General features: G+C 39.7%; 1 protein-coding gene across 1 annotated transcript in view; it reads right to left on the minus strand.

Moving 5' to 3' along the window:
- LOC129726853 (heparan-sulfate 6-O-sulfotransferase 1) overlaps nt 1-17,350 on the minus strand; it is a 75,234-nt gene extending 57,884 nt beyond the window's left edge. The window contains exons 1-2 of the mRNA XM_055684009.1: nt 16,180-17,350; nt 14,519-14,764 (exon numbers count right to left, since the gene is read on the minus strand). Coding sequence (XP_055539984.1) covers nt 14,519-14,764; nt 16,180-16,383 — 450 coding nt within the window. The 5' untranslated portion in view covers nt 16,384-17,350. The remainder of the gene's footprint in view (nt 1-14,518; nt 14,765-16,179) is intronic.
- Nucleotides 17,351-18,561: the final 1,211 nt, after the last annotated feature.

Genomic DNA, 18,561 nt, shown 5'->3' on the forward strand with positions numbered 1-18,561 from the left:
GGAAATACCCATATCGGGTATCATTTTCAACTGCTTTCCAGAAACAGGAAGTCATCATCTTGGATTTCAAAATGGCATGTGGAATCAATTTCCTGCTTCTGCGTATTAATCTGATTTAGGAATTATCCATATTGTGGGTGGTATTCAGTCATTTTTAGGTGTTTTCCAGAAATCGGAAGACGCCATCTTAGAATTCAAAATGATGTTTGAAGTCGATTATTAGCTTCAGCGCTTCATTACGATTCCGGAAATACCCATACTGGGTGATATGCGTTTGGTAGTCTTCCAGACATCGGAAGTCGCCATCTTAGATTTTAAAATAGCATGTGGTGTCAATTTCTGGCCTCTGAGCGTCATTCTGGTTCCGAAAATGGTCATATTTGGTGGTAACGTTTGCATTTAAAAAAATTGATGAAAATTTCCGATTTTTCATGGGTTTTCCTTCACACGTTCTGACGAAACTACCCATGTAGTATCAATCATAGTAACTCATGAGTCAGCAGAAAAAAAAATTAACAGCTCTATCAGCCGAACTCTAACCGTGATGGCGTTTAGTTTGTTTAGTTAAGCTACTCCGTTCAGAAGTATGCGTTTAAAAGAATGGTACCCCGCTGCGTCGAAAACGGACATCGTGCGGCACTTTGTGGACACCGAAAACGCCCGTCCGACATCTACATCTTGGCACTATTGGACAACAATCAGAGCATCGATCAGGGTGGCGTAAAAATTTTCAAAATCATATTCCCTGGAATATAACATTAATTTCCCTGATATTTTTCAGCATTCGGCACAAAAAAGTGCAATGTAGATGAACACAAATCTTAAATCTCAGTGGAAAACGTATTTGATTAGATATAAAACCGAACGGTACTGTATTAGCCTGAATTAGCCTTTTATCAGTTAAACAAATCAGTTTTTGCGCTAAAAAGTCGTTCAAAGGAGAATCGCGTATCGGTTAAAAAATTTTCCATGATTATTTTTCAGTTTTCCCTGATATTTCCTGATTTCCCAGATCGAAAAATGAAATCCCTGCTGGACCATTCTCTCGTTTTCCAGGTTTTTGCCACCCTGATCGATGGGTTCCGGACGGCCCCTGACTACCGGCTCCGGAGCTGTAGGCAATGACGCAGCGGCAGCGACTGAATAAGATGATCAAGTCGATTTTCCCTGCGAAGTGCGAAGTGGAAGGCAACGACTGGCAGGGCACTTCGTATTTTAGAAGTGAGCTCCGAGGTAAAGTTCCACTTACCAAAATCCCCAAGCAGCTGCTACTTTGGCTGACAATCAGCGAGAAGGGGGTTTCAAAGCCGCTCTTCTTTCGCTCTGGACTGGCCGTGAACGGGAATATTTATAGTACGAAATGCATGCTAGATATTGCGTCGTTCATCAAGAAATACCATATGGGCAAAGACGCGGTGTTCTTGCCGGATCTGGTGGCGCCCACTACTTCACTTTAGCGTTAGTTGAAAAAGATGAAGCGGCTGAATGTCGAATAGTCGGCGAACCTGCCCAACGTTCTCCAGCTGCGACCCATTGAGAATTTCTGGGCAAACCTAAAGCGTAATAACTACTTCATCAATTGTATTATACGCATGTTCTCGTCCGTCATGGCGAATGGACTAGTTAACTGCCGGAAGACCGCCCGCAAGGGCATAGCTTTTTTTTGCAAGTAAGCTAATTTTCACTCCAGATAGTCGAGTACTCCAGATAATCACTAAAAAAATCATTCAAATTTGCTGTCAACGAACTTAAAACAATTGTTTTTTTATTATTTTATGGAGCAGTGGCGTAGCCAGAAATTATTTCCATGGGAAAAAGAGGTGAAGTTTTGAGTAGTAAAAAAAAAATAACCATTGATTGATTTCACTTTTCTCGAACATGTCTCAAACAAAGGGACAGAACTGGTAACAAATAAAAGGGATAGAAGAGCTAAAATTTTAAAATGAAAATTACAAACAAACAAGGGAAAAAAATATTCCGGATAATTGAGTCCAAAAATTCGGATAATCGAGTCCGACCTGTGTGGGGTTTGCAATATTCCCGGAAATTGATTTTCCAGGAAACGGGAATAAAAACTCTTATTTACCGGGAATTCCCGGGAATCGAGAATAAAAAAAAATCTTAGCAAAAAGGAATTTAAAGTTTATTTATGAAAGGTAACAAATAAATAATCGTTTACAATTTCATTACCAATTCGCATAAAACGAATTGAAAAAAAAACGGAGCATATTCAAGTTCAGAACTTTGCGACCGACTTTTGTTGCAAATATTTGCAGAAGAAGAGGTTTCAGGAATTTCATGTCGTCAAACAATCGCTTTCGATCCGCTGACGCTTCTACGTAATGTAATTTCTTGTATGTAATTGGATAATGTAATTTCTTCTGTAAAACTTTGCTTAAACCCATTTAATCACCGCTGGTGTTTGAATTCTGGAATACTGCCAAATCATTGATTTCAGCTCTTGCTACATTTTATAAAAAACTGAAGTGTCCAATTCTTTCACTTTGTTGAAGAGAAAACTTAGTGTTAGGCAGGCTGGTGTAAATATTCGCTCTATTTGGTACGGCATTTTTTGGGCAAAATATTTCTTCAGGATAATATTTGCAATACTATTACACTGTTACAAATATTTAAACAAAATTCTGTTTGTTTGAACAGTAGCAAAGCCTCTTCGCACATTCAAACTTTTTTGAAGTTGCTCTCACCATTGATTAGAGAGTAGGATTCCGTGTGAAAATTTGGATTGATTAACTGAACCGTTATTTCGCCATTTCCTGGTTTTCTATGGGTTTCAAAATTGTTTATCAAGTTACAGGTATATTTTTTATCATTTTAAAAATTCGCTCATTAACTAGCAAAAAACGACATTAGAAAGCAAATAATGGCCTAATTTTTCGGTTTCTTTATAGAACAGCAAATATTCATGACAAAAAAATTGGAGCAATTAACTCAATATTACAAGGCGAACAAATATTGACCGTCATTTCTAGCAAATATTTGCTTCGTGTAATGTCCACTTTAGTGCTGCTATACAGTTTGGCGACGTCAGTTTTGTGTTTTGAGAGAGTGTTTAGTTTTATTGCACTTTTGCATAGAAAACTACAGTAAACTTTCCGGAATTTTTCAAAAGACTCGGGAATCCCGGGAATCAATATTTCTGTTCCTGGGATCCGGAAATCCCAGGAAAAGGTATTTCCCGGGAAATCGTTCCCAGGATTGCAAACCCTAGACCTGTGTATTGAAAATATAGGGTACTGAACATATTCTAAGCAACTTTAGGTGTATTGAGACGAAATACTCGAGATGTTTTGGGTGAAATTCAAAGAGAAGTACACTAAGGTCGCTTTTTACGCGGGTTTTTCTTTACGCGGCTTTTTTTACGTGGATTCCGGAATTTACGCGGTTTTTTTACGCGGATTCCGGAATTTACGCGTTTTTTTTTTACGCGGATTCCGGAATTTACGCGGTTTTTTTTTTGGATTTTGGTTTCCCTTCACTCGGAATGCAAAATTAACGATGGTTTTTTTTTACGCGGACTCCGGAATTTACGCGGTTTTTTTACGCGGGTTCCGGTATTAACGCGGTTTTTTTACGTGGCAGGTATCCCCCGCGTAAAAAGCGACTTTAGTGTATATCAATCTGTTCTCTATCTTTTTCTTTGTCAGAACTTGTCTTCAGATTGTAAAACTGAGTTAGCAAACTTTAGCAATAATCAATTGAATTTACCGATTGAGGGACGCTGTAATCACCCCGAACCTATTTTAAGCAGTTTCCATCTGTTTTGCAGGGGAAGTGGCTCCTGAGTGGCTGCAATATAGGTCGATTTGTTTCGAATGATGTTTGTTCACAGATTTCTTTGTGATTAATGGTATTTCTTATATTCGTAGGACAGCTAGACAATTAAAGTTTTCGTTTCCATCATTGAAATTGTTGATATCGATCAAAATTTAGGAGTTCGAGGCCTGTTTTCTTTGACTGATAGGCGCCGCTGTTTAAGCCGTTCCTTACCCTACATTGGTCCTATGATTTAAAAAAAAGCAGAAATTCTGAATTTCATGAACAATACGATCTTTTCATTCTTTTCATTTCAATCTCCCAGATGGTCTCGAGGTACGATGCTGGCCTAACAAGCCAGTCGTCGTAGGTTCGAATCTCGTCTCGGGAGAGACTGTTAGTGTCAGTAGGATCGTAGCGCTAGCCCCGCAATTGTCCTGTACACTAAATAGTCGGCTGCGAAGTCTGTGTATAAATAAACAGAAGGTCAAGTTCCGAATCGGAATGTAGCACAAGGTAAAAAAAACGATCTTTTCATAACTTTATTTTACTTTTTGTAAGTTTGAATATATAAAAATATAAACCATAAGACAACAATAACTTTGAACTTTTGTTTTTCCAGCAAAAACTTTTTTGTGTCCTCCTGGTATTATGGTAATGATAAGAGTTAGAGATAATTTATCAAGAAATGATTTCTAGGATATTGTCTGAGCTTTCATTTGAAAATACTGAATTGAAAATTCTACACTGAAAAAAAAATTGTTTCAAAAACAAAAAGTGATTTTAAAAACATCAATCATCTCATATTTTTATTAAAAAAAGTTTCTTAAATAGACAATTTATTGAATAAAACTCTTCATTTTTCTAACAAAAACTTCTTTATGTCAGACGCGATTTCACGTTTTTCGCTTATGAGACTATAACCGTTTCGTAATGGCAAGATTTAAAGAAAAGTTGTCAAGGTATTGGGCAATTGTCCAAATTTTCATTTTAAAACATTAAAAAAAAATTTTTGAGACTCTGCACCGAACTTTTTTTGTTTTAAAAAACAAAAGGAAAAAAAATCGGTCATTTCAGATTGCTCACAGAATATGTTGTTTTCTGAACAAATCCAAGTGGGCATTCTTTAGGAAAAAAGTTTCTCTCACAAAAAACATCTTCAAGCATCTCCATACAAGGTAGTTTAGAAGCCGTAATGATTGATGGCAAATTTTGATTTCGAAGTTGCCGCTTCGGTGCGTAGAAATTTAGTATACAAATGACACTGTTGCCAATTCACGACGCTCTTTTTATGATTGTATGTTCATAGGCATGCAACGTGCTTCATATGATGGTAGAGGAAATGATGTCCAGCCTAATTCACGAAAGACATACAATAGAAATTGCTTTTGTACTGATTCTCTTCTGTACAACAAAACAATATCACACGCAGGGGCGACTCATGGCTTTGAAACTTACCAGTTCAATATCAAATTCATAAAATTACTATTTTTTTTTTTCTTCACATAACATTTATTTGACACGGCACAAATACAATTTAATGTTTAACGGCGCCAATTATATCTGATGACTTAAAAACTAAAGCAAATTTTTTATCCTCGCTGCCGACTACGAGCTGAAATTAAGTCTAACTTAAAACTAGCATGGGATTTCCAATCAGTGTTTTGTTGTTCAATGGTCGTCTGATAATCGTCGAATGGCATGTATGGATTCGTTCTGCTGAGCCACGATGTCGTGAGTTGGGACAGAGGCTCGTAGTCCTTGGGTCCTGGTTCTGTTGTGCGGGGTCTGGTTGCTGGTTTTGTGCTTAAGGTTCAAACGTGTTCTTGTCGTTTTGTTGGGTGTAGACGGAGGGGAACGGGACTAGACTGGGGCGTGGATGGATTTCAGGAAAACGTATATAAGGGACATGTAGGATAGGTCACGGCTCGCCAAGACATCACGAACAGGAACAGCCGGCTGTCTACCCTCGGCCTGCAGGGAAGCTATTAATTTAGACCTGGCGTCACGGTGTACAGGGCATGACCAAACCACATGCTCTATGTCGTGATAACCTTCACCACAGGCACAGATACCACTTTCCCCGAGCCCAACACGACGGAGGAGCGCGTCAAATCTATAGTGATTGGACATAAGCCGGGACATCACGCAAATGAAATCCCGACCTACATCCAACCCCTTGAACCACGGGTTCGTCGATACTTTGGGGATTATGGAATGTAACCACCTTCCCAATTCCCCTCTGGTCCAAGCATTTTGCCAACTGATGATCGTATTCTGACGTACAAGTGCGAAAAATTCATTAAAGGCAATTGGTCTTTCATAAATATCACCGTTTGTTGCGCCCACCTTAGCCAAAGAGTCCGCTTTCTCATTACCCGGTATCGAGCAGTGAGAAGGGACCCACGCTAAGGTAATCTGAGTAGATTTTTCGGATAAAGCACTCAGATGTTCCCGTATTTTCCCCAGGAAATACGGAGAGTGCTTAACATCTTTCATCGATCGGAGAGCCTCAATGGAACTGAGACTGTCCGTAAAGATGAAATAATGGTCCGTGGGCATTTTTTCGATAATCCCTAGGGTGTACTGAATTGCAGCTAATTCTGCGACGTAAACAGAAGCAGGATTTTCGAGCTTATGGGAGACGGTTAAATTGTTATTGAAGATACCGAAGCCAGTGGACCCATCAAGAAGTGATCCGTCAGTGTAGTACATATTGTCGCAGTTGATGTTTCGATATTTATTGGAAAAAATTTTAGGGATCTGCTGCACGCGTAAATGATCCGGGATTCCACGAGTTTCTTCTATCATGGATGTATCGAAAAACACAGTAGAATCAGAAGTATTTGATAAGTCGACACGATTTGGAATATTCGAAGAAGGGTTAATATTTTGGGACATGTGATTGAAATACAATGTCATAAAACGGGTTTGAGAATTAAGTTCGATTAACCTTTCAAAATTTTCAATCACGGGACGGTTCAAGACCTCACATTTGATTAGAATACGAGAAGACAGGCTCCAGAAGCGGTTTTTCAATGGTAGTACTCCAGCTAAAACCTCCAAACTCATCGTATGGGTCGACTGCATGCAACCTAAGGCGATACGCAAACAACGATATTGTATTCGCTCCAGTTTGATCAAATGTGTGTTTGCTGCGGAGCGGAAGCAGAAACACCCGTATTCAATAACAGACAATATCGTTGTTTGGTAAAGCCTTATAAGGTCTCCTGGATGGGCTCCCCACCATTGTCCGGTTATTGTACGAAGAAAATTCACTCTTTGTTGACATTTTTTAAACAGATACCTCACGTGACAACCCCAGGTGCCTTTAGAGTCGAACCAGACACCAAGATATTTGTGTACCAAAACCTGAGAAATCGTTTTACCCATTAATTGTGTTTGAAGCTGAGCAGGTTCATGCTTCCTAGAAAAAACTACTATCTCAGTCTTCTCCGGAGAGAATTCGATACCTAGCTGTAAAGCCCAAGCAGACAAATTGTCCAAGGTATCTTGCAATGGTCCTTGCAAATCGGCAGCTTTGGCTCCTGTAACAGAGATTACACTGTCGTCTGCAAGTTGTCTTATCGTGCATGAATTTGCCAGACATTCGTCGATGTCATTTACATAAAAGTTGTAAAGAAGGGGGCTTAAACATGAGCCCTGGGGAAGACCCATGTAGCTAATGCGAAAAGTTGCCAAATCGCCATGCGTAAAATGCATGTGCTTTTCGGACAACAAGTTGTGCAAAAAATTGTTCAAAATTGGAGAAAATCCTTGTCGGTGAAGTTTACCCGAAAGAATGTCAATAGAAACGGAATCAAAAGCCCCCTTAATGTCCAAGAACGCAGACGCCATTTGTTCTTTACGAGCATACGCCAGCTGAATATCTGTTGAAAGCAACGCAAGACAATCATTCGTCCCTTTGGCACGGCGGAAGCCAAATTGAGTTTCTGATAGTAGACCATTTGATTCGACCCAGTGGTCTAAACGACGGAGTATCATTTTTTCCATCAATTTCCGGATACAGGATAGCATTGCAATCGGCCTATAAGAGTTGTGATTAGAAGCTGGTTTCCCTGGTTTTTGGATGGCGATCACCTTCACTTGCCTCCAATCCTGCGGTACAATGTTTTGCTCCAGGAACTTATTGAACAAGTTCAACAAGCGCCTCTTGGCATTGCCGGGTAGATTCTTCAACAAGTTGAATTTGATTCTATCTAATCCAGGCGCGTTATTGTTACAGGACAGGAGGGCAACTGAAAGTTCTGCCATCGTAAAAGGTGATTCTATCGCGTCGTGGCCCGGAGACGCATCGCGAACAATATTTTGCTCAGGAACAGAGTCCGGACATACTTTCCTGGCAAAATCAAATATCCACCGACTTGAAGACTCCTCGCTTTCGTTGACCGTTACGCGATTCCGCATTCTTCGGGCTGTGTTCCAAAGAGTGCTCATCGATGTCTCCCTCGACGTCTCGTTCACGAACCGACGCCAATATCCACGTTTCTTTGCTTTAGCCAAGCTTTTAAGCTTGGTATCAAGCTCCGAATACCGTAAATAGTCGCCAGGTATACCTCCCGTCTGGTAGGCCTTAAACGCGTCGGATCTTTGCGTGTAGACATCGGAGCACTCTTGGTCCCACCACGGAGTGGGAGGCCGTTCTTTGATCGTTACGCCGGGATATTTCTTCGTTTGGGCTTGCAACGCGGCGTCGAGAATCAAGCCCGCGAGGAGGTTGTATTCTTCAAGTGGTGATTGATGTTGAATCGACTCGACCGCTTTTGAAATCATTTCCTCGTATAACTTCCAATCGACATTTCGTGTGAGGTCATACGGAATGTCAATTGGTCGCATGCGAGTTGACCCGTTAGTAATTGAAGTAATAATAGGCAGATGGTCGCTACCGTGAGGATCGAGGATTACCTTCCATGTGCAATCCAACCGTAGCGACGTCGAACATAAGGATAGATCCAAAGCGCTTGGGCGCGCTGGAGGTTTCGGGATACGTGTCATTTCACCGTTGTTTAAAATAGTCATGTCGAAGTCATCGCAAAGGTTATAGATTAAAGAGGAGCGGTTATCATTGTATGGGGAACCCCAAGCCACGCCATGAGAGTTGAAGTCTCCCAAAATCAAACGTGGCGAGGGAAGAAGTTCTATTAAATCAAAGAGCAGCCGTTGCCCAACCTGTGCTCTGGGGGGAATATATATTGAGGCAATACAAAGCTCTTTACCTTGTATTGTCATTTGACATGCGACAACTTCGATGCCTGGAATCGAGGGGAGGTTAATACGATAGAAAGAAAAGCACTTTTTAATCCCTAAAAGTACTCCTCCATATGGGGTGTCTCGATCAAGGCGAATAATATTAAAATCATGGAAGTTGAGATCAATATTTGAAGTAAGCCAAGTTTCACAAAGGGAAAATGCATCGCATTTGTTTTTATTTATCAAAACTTTAAACGAATCAATTTTTGGTAAAATACTTCTACAATTCCACTGTAAGACAGAGATAGAATCCTTCATATACGCAGTTGAATTAGGCATCGAAGGATACAATCGCTGCAAGGAGAGGCCATTGGGCAGTCAACTGCTTCAAAAATGATCTAACTGTTGGGAGGAATGCTGTAAGAAAAATTTTAATTGGATCGGGTACATTGAAAGTTTCAAAAATCCAGTCCACAATGTCAGAAAATTTCACTAATCCAGAGTTTGTTTCATCAACTGGGAGTGTAAAAGGAGCAACTGGGGTTTTAGATGTTCCTGGCAGTGCTGGGAACTCCTTCTGGGACTTTAAATTTGCCAGCCCAGGAGGAGTTTGCTTCGGTTTTTCCGCAGCACTGTTTGGTTTGTTTGTAACCTTCATTTCACTTTGAGAAATCTTAGGACCTTTTCTGGGAAGTTTAGGAGAGGAAACACTTTTCCTCTTTCTAGACTCCCCAGGATTGGCGTAAGATGCTCCCGCTGGTGAATCGTCAGAATCGGTTTCCTCAGAGGGCAACAGATCGAAGGGGTTCGAAGTAACGGGAGAAGTGGTAACGGTCTTCTTCAGCATGTCAGCGTAGGAACGCTTTGAACGCGCTTTGAGAGACCGTTTTATTTTATCCCTGCGCTGCATGTACACCGCACATGTCGAGAGCTCATGCAGATTTTCTCCGCAGTGAATACACTTTTCAGCGTTAACACTGCAAGAATCTTCCGCATGAGACTCCCCACACTTGCCACAACGTGCCTTATTGCAGCAGTAGGCGGCTGTATGGCCTAACTGCTTGCAATTCAGGCAGTTCATGACGCGGGGCACCTAGAGCCTCACAGGGAGACGAACCCGGTGGATCGAGACGTGGCTTGGTAGTGCAGACCCGGCGAACGTAACTCGAAACGAGTCTGACGGAGTGTATACTGTTTTGCCACCGATGATCGATGCTGACCGCAATTGCTTGCAGTCGAGCACCTTTACTTCGGGACACGTTTTGTTCTTAAAGCACCCTTTGGCACTTTGCAGTATACACTCGACGGACAGACTCGAATCGGTTATGACACCGTCGATCTCCACGTCTCGTGCGGGTATGTAAACGCGATACTCGCGTGTGAAGAGCTCAGAGCAAGCTATATCGTTGGCCTCTTTCAGGTTACCGACCACGACACGGAGCTTGTTAGGCCGGACCTTGGAAATTTCGGTCACGCCCTTGTACTCCTTCGTCAGGTCTTTAGAAATCTGCAAGAGGTTCAACTTTTTCGATTTCGGTCCTGCCTTTGGCCGAAAATAAACAGTATAGCTGCCCTGGGCTCCGTCTGGGTAAAGCCTGGGGCGAGGGGGGACTGAAGAATGAACAGGGGAGGGGGTAACAGAAGGGTCAGGGTCAGAGGGGTTCGGGGATGGTGGCGCGGGAGGCGAGGGATCTACATCCATCGCGCTATGTTTAGCGCACTAGCGCTGACAAGAACACGTACCTTTTTATTTCTCCCTTCCAGTAAGGTTGGTTGTCCGATCGTTCGAAGTAGCAGCCGTTACAGCCAGCAGCACCAATACAGCAGCACCAAACAGCCACCAGCAGCGAGCCAGGTGTGAGATCACTCCACACAGCGATACGACTCGCTGACACTGATGGCTTCTTCTTTTTCCTCGTTTGTGTCTCGTCCACTGCTGTAGCACAATCCAGCCAGCAGCCAAATCGGCTTACGCACCAGCTGGCAGTCACGATGCGAAACAGTTGCACAAAGGAACGACCTTGAACCCGGATTTATTTCACTCGACCAGGCAAACAATGCCAACACTTGTTCACACGTCTTTTGTTTTATACTCTATCGGACCGATCACCAAACACGTCCAGTACTGATGCGTGTTCGGCACAGAATGACGTCGAATTCATAAAATTACTATTCGAGGAAGTAATGACAATAATGTCCGCGAAATAACGCAATTTATTCTCCTTGTTGCTGTTGTAAAATAAAAGATGAAACATCCAGCTTTCAATGAGTTTTTACAATATTTTATACAATTTTGGTTTGACGCCTCCATGTGCAATGCACAGGTTGCACCCATGGACGAGTCGCCCCTGATCACACGCTTAGCCTGGGGGCTCATAGCGGTCTCGACCAACTAGATTAGTTGAGAGAATTCGTTATCGATATTGTTTTTGGCACATAAGTACAACGATACACCGTGCCCCAGTGCTGAGTCGAGAAAATTTCCACCTCGAAAAGATCCTCGACTCGATCGGAAATCGAACCCGATATCACAACCGAGTGAGAGAGCTAGCCGACCGACATTGCTAACCACAGAGCCATATTCTGTATTCGTATGCGATTGTAAAGGGTGACCATACAATGCAATCTCAAAAAGGCTATATATACAGGGTATCACCGTGAACGTAATACACTTTATTTATGCTATAAAAATTAAAGGCTTTGCATTTGACTACGGCTCACAAACGCTTCTCAAAATTATCACAAGCCGCATGCACGAATTCGATCGGCATTTCATCCCAGATTTTCAACAACCGATACTTTAAAATGTCCAAAGTCAAGCGTTTTACTACACCAAGCTTTCCTAGCATATATCCTCAAATGCTAAGGTCCAATGGATTTAAATCGGGGAGGATACGGGCTGATATAACACGGTAAATTTGCATTGCACCACTTCCGAACAACCCATGCCTTGTGCGCTGGCGCTGAATCTTGTTCAATGCAGAAACTTTCTTCTCCAAAAAAGCAAATGATCGTGTTGTAGACAGTGCTCTTTGTTAATTTTCACCCTCTGCAGATGAATAGCAAAGGCAACTGTCGGCAATATTTTTGCGAGGTAATCCGTGAATCTTTTGTTTCTTGAAAACTCCGTGACCAGAATCAAATTTGAATCTTGTCCGTTGAATTTAACTATTTGTTGGCGGTTGATTGAATATACAGTAAAGTTCTTTTTATACGATTCTACGTACCGTGCAAAAAAAATCGTGTAAAAAAAACCGCGTTATTTGGAAAAACGTCGTAAAAAAACCGTGTTATTTGGAAAAACGTCGTAAAAAATTCTTGTAAAACAAAAACCGTGTAAAAATGAAACTTTGTAAAAAACAGCCTATTATAGTTTGTTACCGTTACTGCTACTTACTGTAACAATTTTACGCGAAGACGAAAAATCGTGCAAAAAAAAAACCGTGTAAAAAAAATCGCGTTATTTGGGAAAACGACGTAAAAAAAAATCGTGTTATTTGGAAAATCGTCGTAAAAAAGAATCGTGTAAAATGAAACCGTGTAAAAAAAAAAAGTGTAAAAAAAAGACTTTACTGTAATTCAAGTCATTTCCAAAGCCCTGGCTCGAGCCCATTGTTTTGAAATTTGAAGAGTAGCATTGGTATGCCGAAGCGATCAAATGCCTAATTTCAAGTAAATTGGTCGATGTTGAATGACCCATGAAAAACCAGTTATTCGGTTGTTGATTGGGAGGAATAGTTTTTCGTTTACAATTGCTTCAAATAGTTTGGGATGCAAGAAATTATGGCTATTCCATGATAATTACACACGTCAAATTTCCGGCCAGATTTGAGAATACGCACAAGAAATTAGCTTTTCCATTTTTTCCAGTATCCATATTACAGTGACATTTTGAAGAGCCAAAGCAATGGAGCAGTAGGTTTCGTTGCAAGATTATTCATAAATACTGGAGGGATTCCAGCAAGTTCACGATCTGTTTAGACATCCAACTTATTCAAAGCCTGCAAAATATCCAATATCCCTCGAATTCCAAATAAAATGCAAAATAATCGCAGTTGCGATCTTGTTCGGAAATTGTTGCGTACATTTCTTGAAAGAATTTTGCAAATCCTTTCCGAGTCTTTCCCGCCACTTTCGTCAAGATTATAAAGGGAAAATTATCAGATTTTAGTTCAGTTTTTGCGTATTTTTAGAAGTTCTTCAGACAAGACTCTACTTCAAGTACAGTTTTTGCATTGCATTCATCAAATGCATTACTGATGGCAAGATTTAATTGAAGACAGACACGTGTATTTCACTGGATACGTGTAATTCCATCCATGCTAGAATATGTTATTTTTTGTTGTCATGATCAGGGCCGGATTTGGACGGTGGGCTCGAAAAAAAATAACATTAAAAAACAGTTGCTGTAATTATACATAGTTACACCATAATTTAACTATGTTTTTCATTGTAAATACATCAATTTTACATTGAATATCATTGTCCAGAACAATAAAAAACATCGTTTTTGCCATTTTTACCATGAAAAAGGGGGGTCGTTATGTATCTTAACAGTATTTTTTCAGGCATTATTCCCATACATTTAGAAGTCACTGACAATGTTTTTCATGGTAAAATTATTGTCGGTTGTAGATTCAACAACAAAAAACGTTGTTAAAACATGGTAATGACAACAATCGTTTACGAGCTTACAGTAAAAATATCGTGTTTTTTATGGTTACAATAAAAAAACATTGTCCGTTTGCTGTTCTCACCGCAAAATACATCGTAAATTTTTTATCGACACAACAATATACATTAGCTGAAACATATTATTTTTATGTTCTGGGATCGCGTTTCTTTCGTCATGAAATCTCTAAAATATTGGAATTTCGCTAATTTCACATTTTCATTAATGATATTTTAAGTCAGTGATTTCACAGTGATTGCTTTACCTTTCTAGGAGAAAGGTAAAACGATCTGAAGTCATCGGGAAGGCGTCGATGTGACTTAGTTATAAATAAACCCCAGAGCGACAATTACAGATGGTTTCAACTGCCGAAACGCGCGTGTTTTTTATCTAACATGAACTGCTGATGATGCGCGGCACTAACTAGCACTGGCTATCAGTCTCAGAGGAATTCAACGAATCGATACAGAGAATAGTAGCGATTAGCTATCAAAAAGAAAACAAGTGTACATGATTCAGATAGCATTCAATATATTTACCAGCATTAATTGGACCACCAACGCACTGTGGGGTAATCTAATAAAATGAAATGTTGTGATGTGTCAACGTAAAAATAAAATAATCCATTAAATTTCTGGCAAGATACAGTGGAGTAAACTGGATTCGCATCCGGACAAAATCTAAGAACACTGGTGGGGGCTTATCTCAAACTTTTACCAGTGATAGTTCACTGTCATGCAACTTCAACTATTCTCAATGTCCCTATACAGGACTAACAGCAAAATCAATAACAAGGGGAAGCAAGCAATGATTCACAGCTAAATTTAGTACCAATTAACCAATAAGTTTTCGTTCACTCACCTTCAAGTCTAAGTCGCGCACCAGATGTTTGCCGAAGGATGTGCCACCTGTTTTCTGAATGTGCAGAAAAACCATCACGTCGTGCGCGTTCATGTCGAACTGGAAATCATCGTTCAGTACTTCCTCATAGCTGAGTCCAGGATTCGACAGAAGATTCTGCTGCACCGGTTTACCCAGATTGTCATGAGTGAAGCCAGCCATCAGATCCTGGTTGCTGATCACTTCCCGCCGTGACAGGGCACACACCTGCGGAGTAAAAACGGGAAACGAAGCAAATCGGATGGTTAGGGTCGTTTTGCTGTGGCTCTTTTATCAGAGTACAGAACAGTTGAACATTTTGAAGCGAATGGTAATGTAATATTTGTATATTTTATAAAACACAAGCACTTTTGGTGAAGAAATTTAAATGATTCTTCAAATATAGTCGACAATAGTTGAGCCTGGGAGTTGAAATTTGTTTATTTCACTTGTAGGAACGGAATGACTATACAAACATACTGGATTTCACCTTTTTTTGGAGATTTGTGTTCAATACGTATCAGATGCACCGTGTCATTTTTTCACTTTTGGCGTAGATGCACAAATGATTAAAAATTTCGCAGAGCTGTTGGTGAAAGTTACATATATTTCATGTGGAAGTTACATACTTTTCACAGACGATTTGAAAAGAAATTTTTCGATTGTGAAACGTACTGATATCTTCTTCTTTTATAAAAAAATTTATCATTTTTATTAATGAATTTTTATAGCTACACCCATTAGATGACTTTTATTAAGACGCTTATATTCAGTGACGCCTATATATTGTGTGGCCAATCACAAATGGTGACATCACAAGAATAGTAAAGATGTGTAACTGGAATTAAGATTTGTTTACCTTTTCAACTGTGGCTTATCATTTGTAAGGATTGCAACCTAGTTGTCAAAAAAGGAGAATAATCTTGTAACTAACTAATTTGCAATTTTGTTGACTATAACAGGATGAGGATTGCGACGATTTTTGTTAAAAATTTATAATAATTCTATTCAAATATGTATTCAAATATTATTTTGTGTTGAGACTTTATGTTTACATGAAACAATTTATGACAAGTCAACATTTTATTGAAAATCTGAAGGAATTTACAGTTTATGCAATTTTTTCTTAACTTTTCACTATATTAAAAAAAAAACATTATAATATCAGTACCTTGGTTGTTTCATTGAATAAACATTTGACAGTAATTAATTATAACTTGTAAGATGTTTAATGAAGAGTATTTTTTGTCAAACGCGTACATGTGTAACCCCTTTACCTTTTTTCTTCACTTCACAATCCCATTTAATCCAAAATAAACATAAGAGAAAAATGGAAATTTGACACTGACCATTAGAGTTTCTCAACTATGTATATGTCACAACTGTTGCACATCTGCAACATTTCAGTGTGAGAAAAATCCACACTGAGAGTCCACAATGAACATAACAAACAAATTAAGATAACCAAAATCTATCTTTTATCTAAAACTGTAAGCAGATTGTTTTTTTCCAACTGCCACATGAAAAAAAAAAAAACTAAGTGTTGATAGTACAGGCGTACTGCCGTTCCAATCTTAGTAGTTCCATATTCTACACACTGGGACAACTATGCTTGGAACGGCAGCGTACTAAGTACAACATACCTGGTCTGGGCAGAAATATCCGAACCCTATGATGCCGGCTATGGTGAGGAACAAGCAGATAATCACAATGGGCCGGAGCCGCCTGCGAGGCTCCATTTTTTTTATTTCGTACACTCCACTCGATAGTAATAATGTCAGATCACTATCTACTTTAACCGAAATACTCTTTTTCATATCCAATGAAGGAATCATTACTTTTTTCATTTGGGCTGCTTGTATCTGCCTTTGCGACAATGAAAACTAAAACTATTACGGCACAATGTCTACAGGAGTAATGAGATTTATCTCAAAATTCAATATGTTCCATGGATATGTTCGGTGTGTGAGTTGTATTGATCCAGTCGTTTTTGGCGACTCGAATGCGCTTACTTCATTATCCAATCAACAAACCACGCCTGCCCTCCCGCTGCACGACTTTGTTAGCGGACTGTGAGAGCATAGGAATACACACAAATTGCTGGAAATGATACTTGCTAACACTTGGTACTTTCACGCATAATGGATAAATATATCCTGTGAGTTACTCGTCACAACGATAAACTGCGATACCGTCACGTTTATGGATCGTCAGATTCCATTTTCCGCAAATGACCTTCAGTTCAGACTTTTTGTGCCGAACTCTTTCAATGAGACAGTGCCCCTACCATTTCAGATGCAATTTTTCATTGCCACTAGGATGCAGACTAGTTGCATTGTAACTATTTCACAAGAATACCATTTGATATCTCTAATAAAAAAAACTTCTCAGCCCGTCGTAAAATTAGTTTCTATGTTTACGACGCCTTTCTGTTACTTAACGATTCGGTTCTTTATTAATGTACTTCCACTTGTAATGTTTTTCTCAGCATCTTCAACAGCACGCTCTAGAGACAAAATCGCGTTACACAAAGTGCGAAACCACAGCGTTTAAAATACACTTAAAGCCAAAAGCAAACGACAGCCACTTTAATTTCGACGAAAGGAAAAAAATGTACTACTTTTTCGTTAATACATATATGCTGTGCTATGTATATGCTACTACTACCAAACGGTAAAATGCTCTGACCGATGCTGCACCATGTTATGTTTTCTTCAGCACTTTTCGCACTGAGAAAATTTCTAGCTTTGTGTGAAGCCCGCACGTCTCAGCTTCGAGATGTTGTAGCTGAGTTCATGGATTTTTTGTCTGTTTATATGGTTTTTATGCTCGCACTGAGAACACATAAAAAAAACTTTGACAGCCGATTAAAACCTGACATTTAATATGGACTGTCAAAAAGTTTCGTAACGGTCGTAACGTTCAAACGCCGAGGGACACCTAGTGGTCGAAATCGAACTTTAACAACAGCGAACAGACCTACACGGACAACAGAATCTATCCAACCGGAGGGTACAAACTACCTGAAATGATGTAAATCTTATACAGTCGCCGTTCGATAACTGCAAGTCTTTTAACTGCAAGTCTTTTAACTGCAACGCTTTTTAACTGCAAGACCGATAACTGCAACAAAATTGCAGTTTTCGGACCGCAATCCGTCAAATCTAAAGTCAAAGTCATATTTGACATTGAAGTGACAAATCTCGCGGGGGGATTCTAAATGCATTCGAAAATGAAAATTGTTGAATCTCTAGTAACATTTCAGAAGGACTTTTTCATTTTTCTCGATTTTTTCGATTTCGTTTACTTGTTGTCTCTTCATTCTAAATGGGAGATTATAGATCTCCACTACTAATCAATGAAGCAAAATCACCATGTTATGTGGTTCACTTCCCGTAGTTATTATAAGAGAAAAAAAATCCTTGTGCATTGTTTGGCTAGCTTTCCCTACTCAGTGAGGCAGTGAATAGTAGATCACAAACAATATTTTGTGACCTAGCGTTAAATAGAACATTTTAGGAACTGACAGGTGTCACGGATCCTGCTGACATTGATGTTGCTTTTACTTGCGTTATGTTACCGGTTCCGAGCTTTCCGAACTTTATCTTCGCCTACATATTGGTTATGTAAAGTAGTTACTAAAACGCAATAAATAATGATGCGGAAATATGACTATCAAATTGATTAATCAAAAAGCTTGCCTATTTTAGTTTTCCGCTATTTTTTGCCACTATTCCATAAAAATACATTGCGACATTATTGAAAAATTGAAAACAAAAATGGCAGTGACGGACCCCCCTCCAAATTTTGGCATGTGTCAAGTGTTGCAGTTATCGAGCGGCATTCGATAACTGCAATGTAAACATGTTGCAGTTAGTGAAAGACGACTGTAGCTTGTCTATTTTAGTTTTTTTGCTACTATTTCATTAAAAAAATATATATATCGACATCATTGAAAACAGAAGTGGTAGTGACGGACCCCCCTCTAAATTTTGGCATGTGTCAAGTGTTGCAGTTATCGAACG

The sequence above is a fragment of the Wyeomyia smithii genome, chromosome 3 (genome assembly GCF_029784165.1).
Source record: "Wyeomyia smithii strain HCP4-BCI-WySm-NY-G18 chromosome 3, ASM2978416v1, whole genome shotgun sequence".
Classification (NCBI taxonomy): Eukaryota; Metazoa; Arthropoda; class Insecta; order Diptera; family Culicidae; genus Wyeomyia; species Wyeomyia smithii.